At 56.0% G+C, this 17,328-nt stretch overlaps 1 protein-coding gene across 10 annotated transcripts; it reads left to right on the top strand.

Annotated features, from left to right (window-relative positions):
• The first annotated feature begins 327 nt into the window (after window positions 1–327).
• On the top strand, window positions 328–12,946 carry LOC149911705 (uncharacterized). Of its 10 annotated transcripts, none has more exons than XM_090133333.1 (16): window positions 328–926; window positions 1,761–4,147; window positions 5,911–6,134; window positions 6,276–6,780; window positions 6,864–7,329; window positions 7,843–7,904; window positions 8,459–8,612; window positions 8,864–9,120; window positions 9,455–9,525; window positions 9,877–9,956; window positions 10,079–10,190; window positions 10,556–10,679; window positions 11,253–11,390; window positions 11,710–11,852; window positions 12,057–12,182; window positions 12,292–12,946. In XM_090133333.1, exons 5-16 carry the CDS (start codon window positions 7,251–7,253, stop codon window positions 12,410–12,412), a joined length of 1,467 nt encoding a protein of 488 aa, XP_089989459.1. In that variant the 5' UTR covers window positions 328–926; window positions 1,761–4,147; window positions 5,911–6,134; window positions 6,276–6,780; window positions 6,864–7,250; the 3' UTR covers window positions 12,413–12,946. The 10 variants fall into 10 exon arrangements, with proteins under 10 accessions (XP_089989459.1, XP_089989454.1, XP_089989456.1 ...); XM_090133328.1 differs by having other exon boundaries at window positions 909–926; window positions 1,236–4,147; XM_090133330.1 differs by lacking the exon at window positions 328–926 and adding an exon at window positions 943–1,666.
• The last annotated feature ends 4,382 nt before the right edge of the window (window positions 12,947–17,328 follow it).

Raw genomic sequence — 17,328 nt, 5'->3', positions numbered from 1 at the left:
CGGAAGCGGAGCGGGCGCACGACGGCAGGCATCGCGAGGGCAGCCGGGCTGGGGCCCTGGGAACGCGCGCGGTGATGTCGCAATGACGGCGCGCCCGCGGACAGAAAGGACCCCGCGCGGAGCGCCCGCCCCGTTCGGCGCACCGACCAATGGCAGAGCGGAGGAGGCGGGGCCGAGCGCGGGCTCTCCGCCAATGGCGGCTGCGGACGCGGGGCCGCCGCCATGGTGATGCCGATGGCGCCGGCGGGATGGAGGAGCCGCGGGGCTCCGTGCGGGGAAAGCGGCGCTCCGCCGCTCCGCTGCCCCGCTGCCCCGCTGCCCCGCCGCCGCCCTCGGGGACGCCGCGCGGTCGGGGGAAGGCGGCGCGGGGGCACCGCCGCCGGCCCCGTCCGTCCCCCGTCAGAATCCGGCTGTCCTCGGAGGGGGAACCGAGCCGTCCTCCGTCGTTGCGGCGAGGCGCTGCCGGGCTGCGAGAAGCGGCGGCTGACCGCGAGAGGCGGGACCCGCCCGGTGTCCGGGAGCGGCTCCTGGCTGAGCCGGGCAGCCCCGGAAGAGAGGGAGCGATCGCGCGGATCGAGGCGCGTTCGAGCCCGGCACGGAGTCCGGCCCAGCGGAGTCCGCTTCTCGCTCGGCTCCAGTCATCGGCAGCGCTGTGCTGAGCTGCTGCCCCGCAGCTGCAGTCTCCAAGCGCCGTTTTCCATCTGATGCCGTGGAGACGGCGCGCCCTCCCTCATTGCAGCGCGTAAAGCCGCCCCCCCGGCGACAGCGCATGCGTGATGGCGTCCCCGTGGCGACAGCGCCTCAGCGCGTGCGCCGCGCCGTCCCCGCTGGGTGACGTCACCAGCCCCGCGACCCGAGGAGGAGGCGGCCGTGCGGAAGTGGGGCGGCGCACCCCGGGGTTCCGAGCGCCGCCTCAGCTTCTACAGGTGGGTGTTCGGGGGGGGGCACCGGGGCGGGGCCGGGGTTAAGGGGGCTGGGGGCCACGTGCCGCTCTGCGTTGGCCCCGCGGGGTCTCTGTGGCGCTCGGGGCTTCCGCTCGGCGGGGGCAGCTGCCCTGTGTCTCCCCGCCTCCCCCGCCCCGTGTATTTCACTGCCCTCCTCCCCTCCCCCCGCCACTGGTCGCCCACAACCTCCCCCGTCGCTCTGTGTGACCCCCGGGGTTGCGCCTCCCCTCCCCTTTTTCCCCCTTCCAGTTCCCCCATTCTGATCACTGTAGTCCTCTTCATCATCATCAGATCATCAAATCACCAAGGTTGGAAAAGACCTTCAAGATCATCCAGTCCAACCATCCACCTACCACCAATATTTCCCCACTAAACCATGTCCCTCAGTACGACATCTAAATGTTTTCTGAACACCTCCTGGGAAGGTGACTCCACCATCTCTTTGGGCAGCCCATTTCAGCATCTAACCACACCTTTGAAGAAGAAATTTTTCCTAATGTCCAATCTGAATCTTCCTGGCACAACTTGAGGCCATAAACACACAACCTGCTGTTAATACTTTTCCTAATGCCCTGACAATACTGAATGAGAAACACATCAACCTCCTGCTAGATATCTCCGAATCAAGTCAGTAGAACAACAGAGAAAGTAGGAGATGCTAACATCTGAGAAAAAATACTGAGAAGGGGAAGTAAAACAAGAAGAAGGCAATGAAGTGGCAGGTGGGTTGTCCCTCCATACCTCTGCTGGTCCTTCACTAAAATTCTTTTCTGAGGGCAGGGCTTTCTTCTCACTGCAATTTCTTGCTTCCTGCAGCCCTTCCCTAAGGCAACAGACACATTCCTGCCAGCTGCATTAATAACTTCCACCTTGTGACACTGAAAACAGTGGGGAACTGTTTAAAAGCATCCTGTCTTGTACAGATACATACAGAAGCAGCAATTACAGTAACAAGAGGAATAATAACGACAAGAAAAAGCACAAGGTGGAAAAAGCCTGTGAAGAAAGTGTGGGCGAAAGCATTTTTTCAGGTTCCTTGCACGAAATATTCCCAAGCAACAGACACTGTGAAGTGGGAGAAATCCAGAACTTCTACAGCATTTTGTCTGAATGCCCTCACAAAGAGAAAGGAGCGGGCTTCAAGACAGGTATCAGGATTTGGCCAATAATAAAACATACCTTTAGTTTTAAATGTGTTCCTTAACCCATTGTGTTACTTTGGCTCTATCTGAAGGGTTGAAAACTAAGTGCTTTTTTCTCTGCTTGTAATCCATTTCCTGTGGGTTGTTACCACCTATCTGTCTGGCAGGAACTACCCAGTTACCCCGTTGATCAAACCTTACCTTTGGATGTCATCCAAAATTACTTAACAGAAAAGAATCCAACTGGCATATCTACTATGAGGAGAATGAGCAACATTTCCTTGAAGAATTTACTCAAAGTAGGCGTGCGTATTATGTGCCAAGAAAAGAAGGAAATTTGATGCTAGCATCAGTTGATGAACATTAGCATATATTCTTTATATGGTACATGCTGAAGGCAATGCTGGAAAAAAAAAATATGAAGAAAAATCATTGTTTTAAGGTCTTCCTGCCTCAATTTAGGGAAAGAAAATGGCAAGTTCTTCAATGGAAAGGCTTTTTTGTTGGTTTGTTTGTTTGTTTGTTTGTTTTCCATGAAGAATGGAAGTACTTCAAGAGATGGGGGTTTTGTTGTCAATGTCTAAACAAAACATTTGCATTGAATTCAAAATCTGTATGTTTCAGCGTGTCCAACACAGCCAAAATATTTTGCTTAGAGAAGGCAGGCATGTGTTACTATTTTCAATGCGTTTCATGTTTAAAAAAAAAAAAAAAAAAAAAGAAAGTCAATAATGAAGCATTCACTCTGTTGATCCAGTTCTCACTGAGTCATTAAGGGCAGGGAACAGAAGAGACAGAAGGATATGAGACATCTTTGAACGCAGCGTATACAGCGGACTACTGAGAAATTCAAACCCAAACGTCTAGACTAAGTGGAAAAACTTGAAGGAAAAGAAAATAAAAACAACACACAAAGACACAACTTGGAACGAAGTCAAAAAACCAGGATGAAATGAAACAAACTCCATCTCCCCTCATGGAGATGTTTTGATGCAGTTTGGCAGACCAGCTATATGCTCACTTCCTGCTCCCAGGCCAGCTGTGAAGATTGCTCTCTGAATTCTGGACTCACAGAATCGTTAAGGTAGGAAAAGGCCATGAATATCATCTGGTTCAACCGTAGACCTCTGGAAGGTTTCCTCCCAGACCACCACCCCCTTCCTTCAGGGGACAGGTGCCATGGTTTATTTTAGTGGGCAGCACCTCCTCAACTTAAGTTCCCTTGCCTTCAGTTCTCTTGCCCCTCTGCAAACACAGCAGCATGCCCCTAAAAATAAACAAAGAAATAAATAAATAATCCTGTGGTTTTGACACCTGTCCTCAAATTCCATGTCTGCTTTGACAGAATTACATGTTTTTAGAGGAGTACTTGGCCTGTGATTTTCAGTTAGTTCTGTCAAGCAGTGCACAGACCTTGGTCTCTGTAAAATGGGGCTCTCAGATAGGGTGAGCAAAGCTCACATGAGGGGAAATCACTAAGGGCAGGCTTGTCAGCAGGTTTGAATCTATCCCCTGAACAAAAAGAAGTGAAAAAACAAATTTGGCATCTTGGAGCCCAAACTGGCAGGCCTGATCTGAAATGACATTGCAGTTTTCATTAGCTAGTAGGAGCTGATTTCTTTCCTCCTTATCCAACACGACCTTGAAACATACCTTAAGCTTAAGTAGGTTGTTGTAGTCTTCAGGGGCCTATACTAGCTTTCCACTAATGGAAACTAAGTTTTGAACTCCAGGGGATGAAATGAGGTGAACAAAATTGTCTATCTATCTAGTCACAGCTGTAAGATTTAAGGCATATGAAATAAAAAATGGGGCAAAAGGGACACCAAGAACCGGTTTGAACTTTAAGGTAGTAGAATATGTATAGGGCTGGAGCTGAAGAAGTAGCTTAAATAAGAGTCTTGTTTCTTGTTTTTGGCTTTTGTGGTTCAGCAGGGTGCAAGGATGACAAATATTTAATAGCAGACCACTTCTGCCACAAAGCATGGCCATGGCTACAGAGGCTGGATGATGTCAAAGGATACAGAACAGCAGTCGTGTGATTATCCAGTGCATCACGTGGTAAGTAGGGGAGCTAATATGACTCTGACACCAATTCTTAGTCTACAGGCTTTTGTAGGATGGTATTCCTTAGCAGTATCTCTCACCTGGGGGTAAAGGGAAGGAGACCAAACATCCTCGGACAACCACATGCAATTTCTCACCATCATCAAAAAAGTAACCTGCTGTCAGTCATCTGGCTTGCTCCCTTCTGAGGTTACAACCCTTCAACAAAAGCAATTCAACAACAGACCACTCATAAACTCACGGTCAACAAAAATAGTTCTTTTTTTCTATTGCTGGAAGAGCTGCAGCAGTTTCAGTCTCCCGATGAGCTATACCACTGCAGCACTTCTTTGGGCTTGAGTTAGTGGTGCACCACTTTAACTTAGTAGGCTTAGTAAAATACAGAAGGTACTTCACCTTTTTACTGAGAGGGAGGGCAGGAGAGGCAAAAATTGCTACTTCTTGCAAACTACCCTCAGTTTGCAGTATCCTAATGCTCTGTATGAAAGCCTAAAACCACAAAGAAAATGACTATATCTTTAAATATTAGCAATGCAATTTCCTTTCTTCTATTCTTGTGAATTCCAACTGCTTTCCTGATGTTTGCACTTACCAAGTAGACAACCCAGTGATTACTTTCTGTGATCAAACCTGGCAGCTGTGAACTCAAAAGGGCAGGCTGGAACGAAAGCAACACGGCAATGCTGGAGAAAAGAACAGCGTGGCTTCACGTGGTGATGGAGCTTTGTTTCCTATCTCCTCTGAAATTCTGCTCTTTCACATACCCTGCTGTTGTACAGCAAGAGGAAAAAAACAATCAGTGAAAGGGTTGAGTTTGTAGGAGACATGAGCTCCACTTGAAGAGCCATGAGACGTTGGCTGGTATGCTGGTTCAAGGGTATGCTGGTAACTCGTAAACTGAGAAGCCTCCAAGTAAACACTCAGTGTGTCAATAAAAGGCTTGGTGGAGGGCAGAGAAATGTGCTGCTCCTTAAGGCGTGGTGCCCCCATGAACGGATGCACACGGTGTCCATCTCTGCTCTGCATTTAACGCAGGGCCCATGTCCCAGCCCACGTCCCAGCCTCGGATCGCGTCCCGACCCATGCCTCGAAGGACTACATCGCAGTGCTCGCCCTATACGCGGGACCAGCTGCTGAGCCCAGATCCCCCAGCGGGGGCAAGGGGCTGCTCAGTAGGGCTGCCCTTTATGCTCTCACCCCCTCGGGCCCCTTCTGCGAGTCTAGGGGGCGCCGAGCTCGAAGGTCGCTCGATGAGGGCCGGGGGTCGCCGGTCCGGTCCGGTCCGGTCCGGTCCGGGGCAACGGAGAGGCGGCGTGAAGGGCCGTCCGCACACCCCGGGAGCTCCCCGACAGCCCGAGCGGCCGCAAACAGGGTTAAGGCCGAGGCGATTTGCGCGTAATCCCCGGCACGGCCCGGGGAAAGGGGCGCGGTGCCGGGTAGGGGCGGTGAAGAGGGAGGGCAGCTCGGCTAGACCCCCGGGAGCCGGGGGAGGGAGCGGAGCCGGTGGGGAGGGAGGACGGGGCCCGGAGGGGGCCGGGGGGAGAAAAGGGAGGAGCGGCAGGGGGTGGAGGGAAGGAAGAGCGGCGTGGGGAAGCGCTACGCGCCCGAGCGGCGGAGGGAGGGAGGGAGAGGAGGAGGCGGCGGTGGAACGCGCTCGGCTCCGTGGGCCGAAGGTGCCCGCCCCTCCCCTCTGTGCCTCCCCCGTTTTGACCCCCAGGGTCCACCTGTCTGCCCCCCCCCCCCCGCCCCGGTCCCAGCACCGGATGCCAGCACCGGGACAACCGCCTGTCCCGAAGTCCACACTGTCACTGTAACCATGGAATCTGGGGCCGTACCAACCCGTCTACCTCGAGAGCCCCATCAGCGTCCTACAGCTCCTGGAGCCTGGTGTCGCTGTCACCCTGGCTGTCCATGACTGTCCCAAGCTGTCCACCCTGCCATGGTGGCACAACTGCAGCGCGGTGCCATCCTCATTGAAGAGGTGACGAGGAGGGGTACAGGGAGGGGGGCTGGGGACAGTTGGGGGACACGTGGGGTGTGACATGGGGTTGGTGGTGTCACCATCGTTGGGTATCACCTTCACTGGATGCCATTGGGTGTCATCGAGTGTCACTGTCTTCAGGTAACACCGTGACACAGGGTGACCTCGATGTGGAACAGCCGTGATGCAGTGTCCCCATCCCTGGCTGTCACTGTTGTTACCGTCATCCGGTGTCGCCATCACTCGTGTGTCACCATCCCTTGGATGACATTATTCCCTGTGCTGTGATCACCACACAGAGGTAGGCACTGGTGGCCCCGCGTTGTCACCGTGCTGTCTCTGAGCCTCTTGCTGTCCTTTGTCACCCCTCCAGGCCTGCCTACAGCCGGACTCAGTGACACTGGAGCCCTCTGGTGCCCATCATTGTCTGCCACGAGGACGGGGACACACACGGTGGTGAACGCTGTGCCACCACCAGAGGAGACCACATGTGACATCAGCGTGGCACAGCCGTGATGCAGTGTCATCATCGTTGTGCGTCGCCAGCAGCTCACCAGCTTCAGCCTGTATGACACGTGGCAAGTTCTCGTGCCATTTGCCGAGTAAACCACGGTGACTGTCAATAATGATATTTCAACCTCGTGAGGTGTGTGTGTGCCTGTGAACGCACAGGTTTTTGTTTATTAAGCAGACGTGAAACAACTTCTCTTACTAAGCCATTAAAGTTAGGCTTGCGTTCTTTCATAACAGAATTCAGTAAGTTAACTGGAACTCCTCCTGGAAGAGGAGATCTCCTCTCCATGCCAGTGACCCAACAGAGCTCCAGGTGACCCGGGCTGATGTCACAGTGCGATGCGCTGCATCACAAGGAGATCTTCCACAGGGCAGCATCAGTGCCAGCACTTCCCTGCAAGGCCTGGGCGCTGCTGCAGCACTGCTCAGGGGCTCTGTCCTTCTGCGGTCAGGAGTTGGCTCAGGGGCAGCAAGGCTGCACTGGGTGACCTTTGTTGACACGTGGAGGAGCAGGGGCACTTTGCGGAGAATTGTTGGTTGGTTGAGGAGCCTTGTTTGTGGAGGGCATCCTTAGTTCTGAGCTGAGGGCTGTCGGCCAGCGACATGGAAGGCTGCTGGACTGTGAGCCTCAGCTCGGAGCTGGTCTACACGTTCCCAACGCTGCTGGAACTCTCTACCAAAGGTAAGGCTTTCCGGACTCCCTTCCCAAGGCATCGCACGGGGCTGTTAGCTGTCCAAAGCCTCAGCTCCTGCTCTCTGTGCTTGGCTGGGCATGGCTGGGGGCTGCTGCAAGAGCCCTGCCCAAGGGTCCAGCTCTTCTGGGGACCACGTGGCAGCCAGGTCCCAATAGTAGAGCTGCCCAGAGCCCCCAGGTTCCTTTAGGCATGCTCAGTCCCCTGTGATAGGGCAGTCCAAGACCAGGTTTCCCTGGGAGAACACACCTACAGGTGTTTCCGTAGGTTCCTGCTCTGGGAGGAAAGGCATCCTGTGTCCCACAGGTTTCCTATGTCCCCGTTTCCCCTCGGGGCCCTGAATAAGGCTGAAATCAGAGCAAAGCCCAGCTCCGCTAGCCATGGCGGTGCTTTTCTGGGGTGTGTGCGTGTGCCTGTATCGATCACTGTCTGTGTGAGGAGCTTGCCAAGCAGTTGTGAAGAGGCTGTCCTGGAGCATGACATGTCTTTTCTTTCCTTTGCAGAGATTGTGGCGGTCTGGGATGCCGTGTCTGATTACATCCTGGAACAGATGAAGCTGGACAAGGTGGGCTGGTATGCTGGTGGCCCTTGCCCTGGAGAGAGGTTCAGTCCCGCCAAGAGTGTGGGCCTCACAGAGCAGTCCCTCCCTGAGCACCACACTGAGCAGCACTCTGAGCCCAAGCCGGGTGCCCAGAGCAGCCTGTTGGCCAACTGGGAGGGAAACCCAAGGCCAGAGCTGCCCTGAGCAAACGTTCGGCACACGCAGGGGCTTTGCTCTGCCCTGTGATCAGAACGGGGAGAGCCAAGGGAGAAATGGGTGGGGGATTTTTTCTGGCCCTATGCCAAGGATGTCCTTGGGAATAAGTCCCAGGCTTAAGCCCTGTGCTGTAAATGCCCGGGCTCTTCTCTAGCCAAAGGATGTTGGGAAATACTATGCGAAGGTGACTGTCTTGCAGGGATCACAGATTTTTCCAAAGCTTTCCAGAGAGCCCCATCTCACCCTGCTGTCCATCAGGAGTGGGGAGGGCGGAGAGCAGTGACCCCATGCTCTTGATGTTTGTGGCTTTTGCCGCCCCTAAAGTACACACTCGTCAGCCTTTCTGTCTTTTCCCCGTGCAGGGAGTCCTGGTTCCGGGGCTCGGGGTCTTTGCTGGGGTCCGAGAGCAATTCCACAGCAAAGAAGAGGCAGTTTCGGTGCTAAGGCCTGTCTTCCAGCTGGACATCGGGGTGCTGTGGCTGCAGGACCTCCAGTCACCCAATGACATCATCCCTGGTGAGAAGGCAGCAGCCACCTTCCCCTTCCTGTCCCACGTCTGGCTGGGTGTGTTATCCCTGCTCTCTGGAAATGGCCGGGAGCAGCAGAGAATTGTCTGCAAAGCTCGGGGTACAGCGTGAGTTCATCCCGAAGGAACCACAGCTCAAGAGCTGTTTCTCCGAAAGACCTTTTCTATGGGATTTGGTCACGATCATGTTGCATGGGAATGTGGCTTGCTGTGGCAGTGAGGCTGTGCCTTCTCCTTGCAGACGATGTCAAGATTGAGTCGCTCAACTACCGGCAGCTCTCGCGAGCCTCCGGCGTCCCGCTGAACGTGGTGCTGCGCTGCGTGCGAGAGAGCGTGCTCTTATACTGTCACCTCCTGAGGAACAGGGAGCCCGTCTCATTTGTCTTTAAGAACATCGGCGTTATGACGTGCCAAGACGACTTCCTCCTCATGAGGTTCTTCTGCAGCTGCATTGCAACGCTGGAAAGCAATGCCACCGTCCTTTCTCTGTTCCGCACTGTAAGTTGAGGAGGTTTTGAGGGTGCGCCATCAGATCACTGCTGGCCAGCCTGGATGTGGCAGGCCAGTCCAATGCTTGTCCCCACGGCTTTCTCCACTAGCAAAGAGATTTCCTGGATCTCTGCCCCTGCAGAAAGCCTGGCAGTGCTCTTGCACAGCCTCTCTATTTGGCCATCCTGCTCCTTCAGAGCAGAACAAAGCTCTGATGTTCACGGAAGAGGCTTTGGTGGAGAGCAGCTTTCTCTTGGCATGGGAGCCAGGCTTGCTTCCTGTCAAGAAGAGCCATGAAAAAATGGCCTTGGCAAGCCTCCAGCAGGTCTGTGTCCCTTTGCAGAGATTTTGGACAGAAGATTCTGCTGACTTCGGGCCAGAGACCACCGCCCATGGGATCCGGGTGTTCCCGAGGTGAGCGCATTTCCTCTGCAGCACTTAGCTGGCCAGGAGACAGGCTTATTTCCCACCTCCTCCTCTGAGACGTGCCCTGCTGGGTCTCCGTGCTCGGCATCCAGTTGGGTAGAAATCCTGGAAAGTCTGGCTCCTGGGAATCATGGTTGTGTTACTGGTGCCCAAGCTGTCCCGATTCTCATCAGAGAGAATGGACTGCACGTGCAGAGGAATTTGGGCTACGTGTGCTGGTTTGGCGTGGCCAGGAAGGAAAAGGATGCCACGCTTTGCATAGCACATAGATAAATACCGCCAACAGCTGCATGGGTAGGAGGTCATCCTTCTTCAAGGGTTGTCACTCTTTGTTTCCAGGTTTCAGCTCACTGTGGAAAAGAGCAGAGCAGAGGTTGCCGCGGAAAAGAAAGCTGCAGTAGAGCGGAAGATGAGTAGAGGTGAGGGAACGGGTCCCAGCTGTAGGGAGGTGGGCCCTGTCCCGTGCCGGGTGGCTGGATCCAGGTTCACGTGCTGTGTCCGTTGGGCTGCTCTGAAGAACTTCTTTCTGTCTTGGTTCCAGGGGGCTCTGCCGGCAGGCTGCTGCAGAGGCGGAAGACACTTCCCCCCTCCATGCTGCTGCAGCGCAAGCCAAGCTCAAGGCAGAAAGATGTGGCGAAGGAGCCTTCTGCCAGGTGAGAGCCTTGGGTGAAAAGAAGAAGGAGATGCGTGTGCTCGTGTAGGAGTAGCCTCCCCTTTGGAGCTGCCAGCTCTCAGCACCCAGAAAGGCTCCTGACACACGTGTCCCAGTGGGAGCCGTTCTCTCCAGGGATGGCAAGCACGTGGCACAATTGCTCGAGGCAGACACACCAGCTTCATGTTCCACCCTGGCCCCCGATCCCTGGGGGAGCTGAATGCTGATCCCCATTGATGGCAGAAGCTCTTCTCCCTTCAGGGGTCTCTCCGCACTGCACCGGAGCCCATCTTTACAGCTGTGGGAGCACGGGGGGAGACTGAGGTGCCCTGGGCTCCTGCAGACTCCTCTTGTGTCTGTTTGCAGCGCGCTCCCGCCATGTGCAGGCAGCTCCCGCAGGACGAAGACAGCGGGACAGAAGGAAGCATCTACTCCTGCCCAGACCAGCACTGCACTCCCTGCCACAGAGGAGTCTAAGAGGGTGCTGCAGGTACCGGCCCTGCCTTGCTACGGGGACTGTGCTGCTTGAGACTGCACAAATGACAGAATGGTAGAATCATAGAGAAGTTTGGGTTGGAAGGGGCCACTCAGACCACCTAGTTCCAATCCCCTGCTGTAGGCAGGGACACCTGTCTCTAGACCAGGTTGCTCTAAACCTGACCCAGCCTGGCCTTGAGTGCTTCCACAGGGAGGGAAGCAAAAGCCTCTGTGTGTGCAGTGACCTGGAGCACAGCCCTTGGGGTGCCATCATTTCACATTTCTACCCGCTCCTTCAGCTCCTCTTCAGTAGATGGAGGGTGCTGCACACCTTCCCTATCTTTTCTCGCCTCCTGGCCTGCCACCTGCCACAGCACTCTGATTTTGAGCAGGGGCCATGAGAGTGGAATACGACCTCTGAGCCACGTTTGCTACAAGTTGCGGATCCCGTCCTGCCTTTAGGGCCCCTGGTCTTTCAGGGACAAAACAGTGCTGACCGGCTGCCAGAGGCGAGGAGCAGGAGCGTGGAGCTGAAGGAAAGTCCCAGGGGCTGAGGCTGATCCTGTATGCTGCTGTGTCTCTGCAGGAGCTCCGGGAAGTGTCTGCATTGTGGAAAGAAGTAGACCGCACGTGGCCCATGCACCAGCAGCAAGTAGAGCAAGCACGGGCAGAAAGGGCGGTGTGGGAAGGCTGGAGCGTAGGGGCGGACCAGCGTCCACCCCAGGTACTGTCAGGGATCGAGCCTGCTGGCAACAGCCGCCATCCTCTGAGCCAGGCTGCGAGCTCAGCAGGACTGAGGGGGTGGGGAGTGGGACAGGCGCCGTGCAGCATGGCAGGGGCTGGCCTGCTCCTCCCTGGGAGGAGAGCTTGGCACCTCACAGGGAGAGCCCTGCAGGGAGAAGGGAAGGGCGGCGGGCAGCCGTGGGCTGGCAGGGCCAAGTCTCCTGCTTGCCGAGGCCTGCTGCAGGGCCCTTGACAGAGGGCTTCTGAGAAACAGCCCCGTGCTCCCAGCCACTTTGCTGACAGCGTCTCCTCTTTGGCAGCTGATGGCCAGGCAGAGCATGCGTGCTCCGCATCCTCCAGCCCAGCCCAGGGGGCAGCAAGTGGAGAGGAGGTGGAGGAAGGATGTGGATCCTCTGCCGGGAAGTAAAATGGGAACAGCGACCAAGCTGGCACTGCATGCTGAGTAAGTGTGTGCGGGCTCTGCTGGCTGCCTGAGGCACTCGGGCAGCTGTGACCCTGCAGCTCGGGGACAGGCCCGGCCCGGCCAAAAACTCTGGCGGGGTGCAAGGGTGGGGACACGCGGCAGCACGGGGATGCTGGGCTGGGTGAGGGGAGAGGCAGGGGGGCTCAGCAGAGCCCAAGGGATGACTTTCTCCTCCTGCTGCAGCCTCCTTTCCCCACGAGTGGCTCAGGTGCTCCAAAGGTTGGAGCCGCACCTCCATCAGCAAGAGGCTTTTGCCAGCACAGCGGAAAGAAACCGGCAGAAGCTGGAGCTGAAGCGGCAGCTCCCCTGGTGAGCTCCACAGGCAGCAGATCCTGAGAGCCGGGCTGGAGCCCAGCCTGCACTACTTGCCTGCGCTCAGCCTGTAACGCTCCGTGCGCTGTTCTTTTCACCTCCGTAGTGCTCGATGCTCGCGTCGCTCCAGAGGGGAAGGTGCAGCCAACGGTGGTGACCGCGGTGGAGCTCTCGGCAAGGGGGCTGGGAAGCTGTCCAGATTTCCACCTGTGAATGGAAGATCGTAGAATCAAAGACTCATTGAATGGCCTAGGTTGAAAAGGGCATTGAAGGTCGTCTAGTTTCAACCCACCTGCTATGTGCGGGGTCGCCGACCACCAGACCGGGCTGCCCAGAGCCATATCCAGCCTGGCCTAGAACGCCTCCAGGGATGGGGCATCCCCCACCTCTCGGCAAGCTGTTCCAGCACGTCACCACCCTCCGCGGGAAGAACTGCTAACATCTAACCAAATTCTGCCCCCCCTTCCACAGTTTAAAACCATTCCCCCTTGTCCTGTCACTATCCAGCCTCGTCAACGGCCGTTCCCCCTCCACTTTATATCCTCCCTTCAAGAATTGGCCACAATGAGGTCTCCCCGGAGCCTTCTCCTCACCAAACTAAGCAAGCCCAGTTCCCTCCACCTTTCTCAATAGGAGAGGTGCTCCAGCCCTCTGATCATCTTAGTGGCCCTCCTCTGGATTCGATCCAAAGCTCTGCGTCTTTCTTGTACTGGGGCCCCAGCCCTGGACGCAGTACTCCCAATAAAAATAAATTGGCCTTATTTCCAGTCGGTCTGCTGGTGTCGTGTCTGTTGCCATCAACTAATGTGATGGAGCCGTGCTTTGAGAGAGGAGTTTGGGTGGCAACAAGAGCTGCTCCCAAGGCCCGGTAGGCCCATGCTCTCCAAGAGCGGATTCCCAGGACGGCAGCCATCTCTGCTGGCCGTGCACACTTCCTGTGCAGAAGAATTGATGTGTCCCCTCGTATCCCCATAGCTCCCTCCCTGCAACAGAAATGCTGTGACAGAATTCTCTTGCGCCCAGCACCCAGCCTCTGCTGAGCTGAATTCAGCCTGTGTGATACGTGACAAGTTCTTGTGCCAGGGAAGGGAATGGGACAGGGGGGAGATGGGGGAAGGGAAGGGAAGGGAAGGGAAGGGAAGGGAAGGGAAGGGAAGGGAAGGGAAGGGAAGGGAAGGGAAGGGAAGGGAAGGGAAGGGAAGGGAAGGGAAGGGAAGGGAAGGGAAGGGAAGGGAAGGGAAGGGAAGGGAAGGGAAGGGAAGGGAAGGGAAGGGAAGGGAAGGACAAAGGGAACAGAAGATGATGGAAAAAACAAAGGATGATGGAAGGGAAGGGAACAGAAGGGGACCGGAGGAATACACTGCAAGGAATGAAAAGAGACTCCTGTTGAGCCCATCGATTGGCACATGACGGCATAACTTGGACATCAGCAACATGACTTGAAAGGCCAGCATCGGGAACGCCTCCTTTGGAGAGAGACTGAGCGGTTTGGGCTTGTTGAGCCTGGAGAAGAGAAGGCTCTGGGGAGACTTTCCGTTCTTTTATCGCAGTTCGCACCCGTCCTCCTCCCACCACCCGCCTCCCGGGAGCCCGGAACCGATGGCTCGGCCGAACGGTGGCGAGACGTGAGGGTCGGCGGCACCCCCACCCCACCGCCCGGATCCTCCCCGCCCGGTCGGCCTCGGTTCCTTTGTCTTTCCCGCCCTATTTTTTTTTCTTAACCTATTCATCTCCCCCCCGCCCCCTCCCCCATCTCTATCCCCACTCCTTCTCCCCCCCGTCCTCGGTTTTGCTTTCCCCACCCCCATGTGTTTTTTCTTCCCTCCGGTGGGCTAGACCCGATGGCTCGACCGGTCCCCGCACCCCTCGAGCCGACCGCGGACCCACCCCCAGCCCGCCACGCGCATTCTTTCCATTTGTTTCTTCTTTTTTCTTTGGAGGTGCCGGGCCGGGCCGCACCGGGGCTGCGGGTGTGTGAGGATGGACGCGTTCGTCCTCACGCCTGTAGTCGCTCACTCATCTTTCCATCTTTCACCTTCCTCTCTCCCCCCCGCCTTCGAGCGACCGTCTGTCCGCCAGCGAGCTGCCCTCCCGCCGGGAGAGAGGCTCGGGGCGAGCCCGGCGTGCGGACGAATTGAACGAACGAACCACAGACAACCGACCCGGTCGCTCCGCAGCGGAGTCCGGACTGCACACGGTCTACCCGGCCCCGAGCGGCTCGTCCGGTCCGCGGAGGCGACCAGAGGTCTCTGCCGAGCGGATTGCAATCTGCATCCAGGTCTACCTGGCTCTCGTGAGCCTCCGCTGTCCCGCCGCACGTGGTGCAGCGCTGCGTGCCAGAGAGCGTCCTCTTGGATTGTCACCTCCTGAGGAACCGGCTCATTCGTCTTCAGGAGCGTCGGCGCTACGACGTGCCAAAAAATAAACCTTAATTACAAAGGTAAGGGGGGTCACCCCCGCCCCATGGAAACAATGTGGTCTGTGGGGGAGGGCACAGATGGGGTCCCCTTAGGGGTGTGTCCCCAACTTTGGGGTCTGAGACGGTGGGGGTGTCCCCAACTCCGGGATGTGACACCACCAGGGTGCCAGGAAGGTGTCCCCAGCTTTGGCGCAATGTCCCCACGGGGTCCTTCTGTCCCCCCTCATGACGGTGACACCCGACGCCAGCTGCCAAAACGATGCACAATGACTATGACACCGTGCCATGGCTGTGCCACGCTGATGTCACATGCAGTCTCTTCTGGTGGTGGCACAGAGTTCACCACCATGCGTGTCCCCGTCCTCGTGACAGACGATGATGGGCACCAGAGGGCTCCGGTGTCACTCAGTCTGGCTGTAGGCAGGCCTGGAGGGGTGACAAAGGACAGCAAGAGGCTCAGTGACAGCACACCAGGATCCACTAGAGACCCTCTGGTCACCCCAACATCCCTCTGGGACAGATCCACACCCTTCTAGGTGAGTCCAGAACCCTGCTAGACACCCCCGGACATCTCTGAGACATCTCCAGACCCTTCCAGAAGACAACAGGACCCTCTGAACCTACCTGAAAACCCCCTGGACCCCACAGCATCATTCTGGGACATTGCAGACCCCACAGGATGAGTCCAAGGACTCCCTGGATCAACATGAGGATCCCCTGGACCCTCCAAGTTCTCACTGGGACATCCCCAGATCCTTCTGGATGACTCCAGGACCACACGAGGCCCGTACCAGACTTTACTGGTGGGACATCTCCAGATCATCCCAGTGGCTCCTTGGAGCTCCTGAGCCCATCCTGGGAGCTTCCAGATCCTTCAAGGGATCCCCAGGACTATCCTGGAGACCCCCTGGACACCCTCAAGACCCCACTTGGACATCTCCAGACCCTTCTGGATGAATCCAAGGACCCCCTGGACCCACCTGGGGACCCCCTGCATGCCCCAAACCACTCTAGGACATCTCCAGATTCTTCTGCATTACTCCAGGGGTGGATAGGAGAGGTTGTGGGAGGAAGAAAGGGGTTAGTAGGCTTCTAGAGGTGGAAAGAAAGTCTGAGGGTGGGTAGGGGGGTTGTGGGGAATCTACAGGGGGAAAGGTGTGAATGGGGCTTCTGTGAGGTGAAGAGAGGGTCTGGAGTTGGAGAAAGGGTGGAAGAGGGAAACTGGGGGATTCTGGCATGCACTGTCTGCACGTGCTCTGCAGCATGCCCAGTGCAAGCAGAGAGAAGCAGCGTGGTGGTGGCAGCTTTGCACGGGAACCTGCTGTGCTGCAGCGTGAGCCTCTGGTCCTGCTGCTCTGCAGCGCTGGGTGCAGCCTGGCTCCATCCTCTCTGCTGATTTGCAGAATCAGACTCTAACCCACGTAAGATTATAAGATGTTCCATACACAAAAGCAAAGCGGAAAGGTTGTGAGGGGGTTTACCAATGAGAAGTAAGATTCCAGAAAGGGACACATACAGAGAACCCAGAGGGATATTGAGGCAAAGGTAACAATGACTGCTACAAAACCAATGGTACAGAGAGAGAATTCACTGCCAGGAGTAGCTCACAGTCCAGTGATAAAGATTCACAGCACTGGCTGCAAGGCTGTGTTTTAATTAAAAATGCTAATTGAAAACAATATGGATTTCTGAGCTAACTGTACTTTTAGTAGGGGGGAAAATATACCGGCTCGACAAAGTAGGCGTCCCCCATCCCGACCATCCTCGGCTCCCCAGGTGTCTCTGAGTAATAGGTTTGAGGCCCTGGAACTCGAGGGAGAGGTGAGTGGGGATGTAGGGGGAGGTCAGCCTATGAGGTTGCCTTGGGAAAAGCACTTGGCCCCACTCCTCAAGACTGCCTCTGCCCGGAAGGACAGAAGGGTGGTTGTTGTAGGAGACTCCCTGCTGAGAGGAACGGAAGGTCCTATATGTCGGCCTGACCCTACCCGCAGGGAGGTGTGCTGCCTCCCTGGGGCACGGGTCAGAGACATTTCTAGGAGACTTCCTGGTCTGATTCGCCCTTCCGATTATTACCCGTTATTGATAATCCAGGCTGGCAGTGACGAAGTTGCAGAGAGAAGTCTCAGAGCTATCAAGAAAGACTTCAGGGGACTGGGGTGGGTAGTCGAGGGAGCGGGTGTGCAGGTCGTGTTTTCTTCCATACCTTCAGTGGCAGGGCGGGATACCGAGAGATACCAAAAAACACACCTCATAAATAAATGGCTCAAAAGTTGGTGCAAATCCAGGGATTTTGGGTTTTTCGACCATGGGGAAACTTACTCAGCACCTGGCATGATGGCAGCAAATGAAAGTAGTCTGTCTCTGAGGGGGAGGAGGATCTTAGCTGAGGAACTAGCAGGACTCATTGACAGGTCTTTAAACTAGGTATGAAGGGGGAAGGGAGCAAAATCAGGGATGTCGAGCTTGAGCGGGTCATTCCAGGGCTCGTACCGAACCTGCTGGGCGACGACAGTCAAGTACGAAGGGATGGACTGGGGCAGGGGGGTGCTGGGGATGCTGCTGTTCTAGGGGAACCCAGACCATCTATAAAGGCGGTGCGACGGAAAGCTGAGCTGAAGTGCCTTTATACTAATGCACGCAGCCTGGGAAACAAGCAGGATGAGTTGGAAACCGTGATGTGCTTAGAAAATTACGACCTTGTTGCTATCACGGAAACGTGGTGGG

The sequence above is a fragment of the Phasianus colchicus genome, unplaced genomic scaffold (genome assembly GCF_987193195.1).
Source record: "Phasianus colchicus unplaced genomic scaffold, bPhaCol1.hap1.1 HAP1_SCAFFOLD_59, whole genome shotgun sequence".
Lineage (NCBI taxonomy): Eukaryota > Metazoa > Chordata > Aves > Galliformes > Phasianidae > Phasianus > Phasianus colchicus.
Note: the sequence above shows the minus strand (reverse complement) of the source record. Positions and strands in the feature narration are given on the sequence as shown.

Excerpts from the sequence above, each read along its gene's own strand:
- LOC149911705 (XM_090133327.1), top strand. The coding sequence starts at position 7,653 with ATGTCCCCGTTTCCCCTCGGGGCCCTGAATAAGGCTGAAATCAGAGCA. Across the intron at positions 10,680-11,252 it reads AGTCTAAGAGGGTGCTGCAG|GAGCTCCGGGAAGTGTCTGC; the intron begins GTACCGGCCCTG and ends GTGTCTCTGCAG. Across the intron at positions 11,391-11,709 it reads CGGACCAGCGTCCACCCCAG|CTGATGGCCAGGCAGAGCAT; the intron begins GTACTGTCAGGG and ends CCTCTTTGGCAG.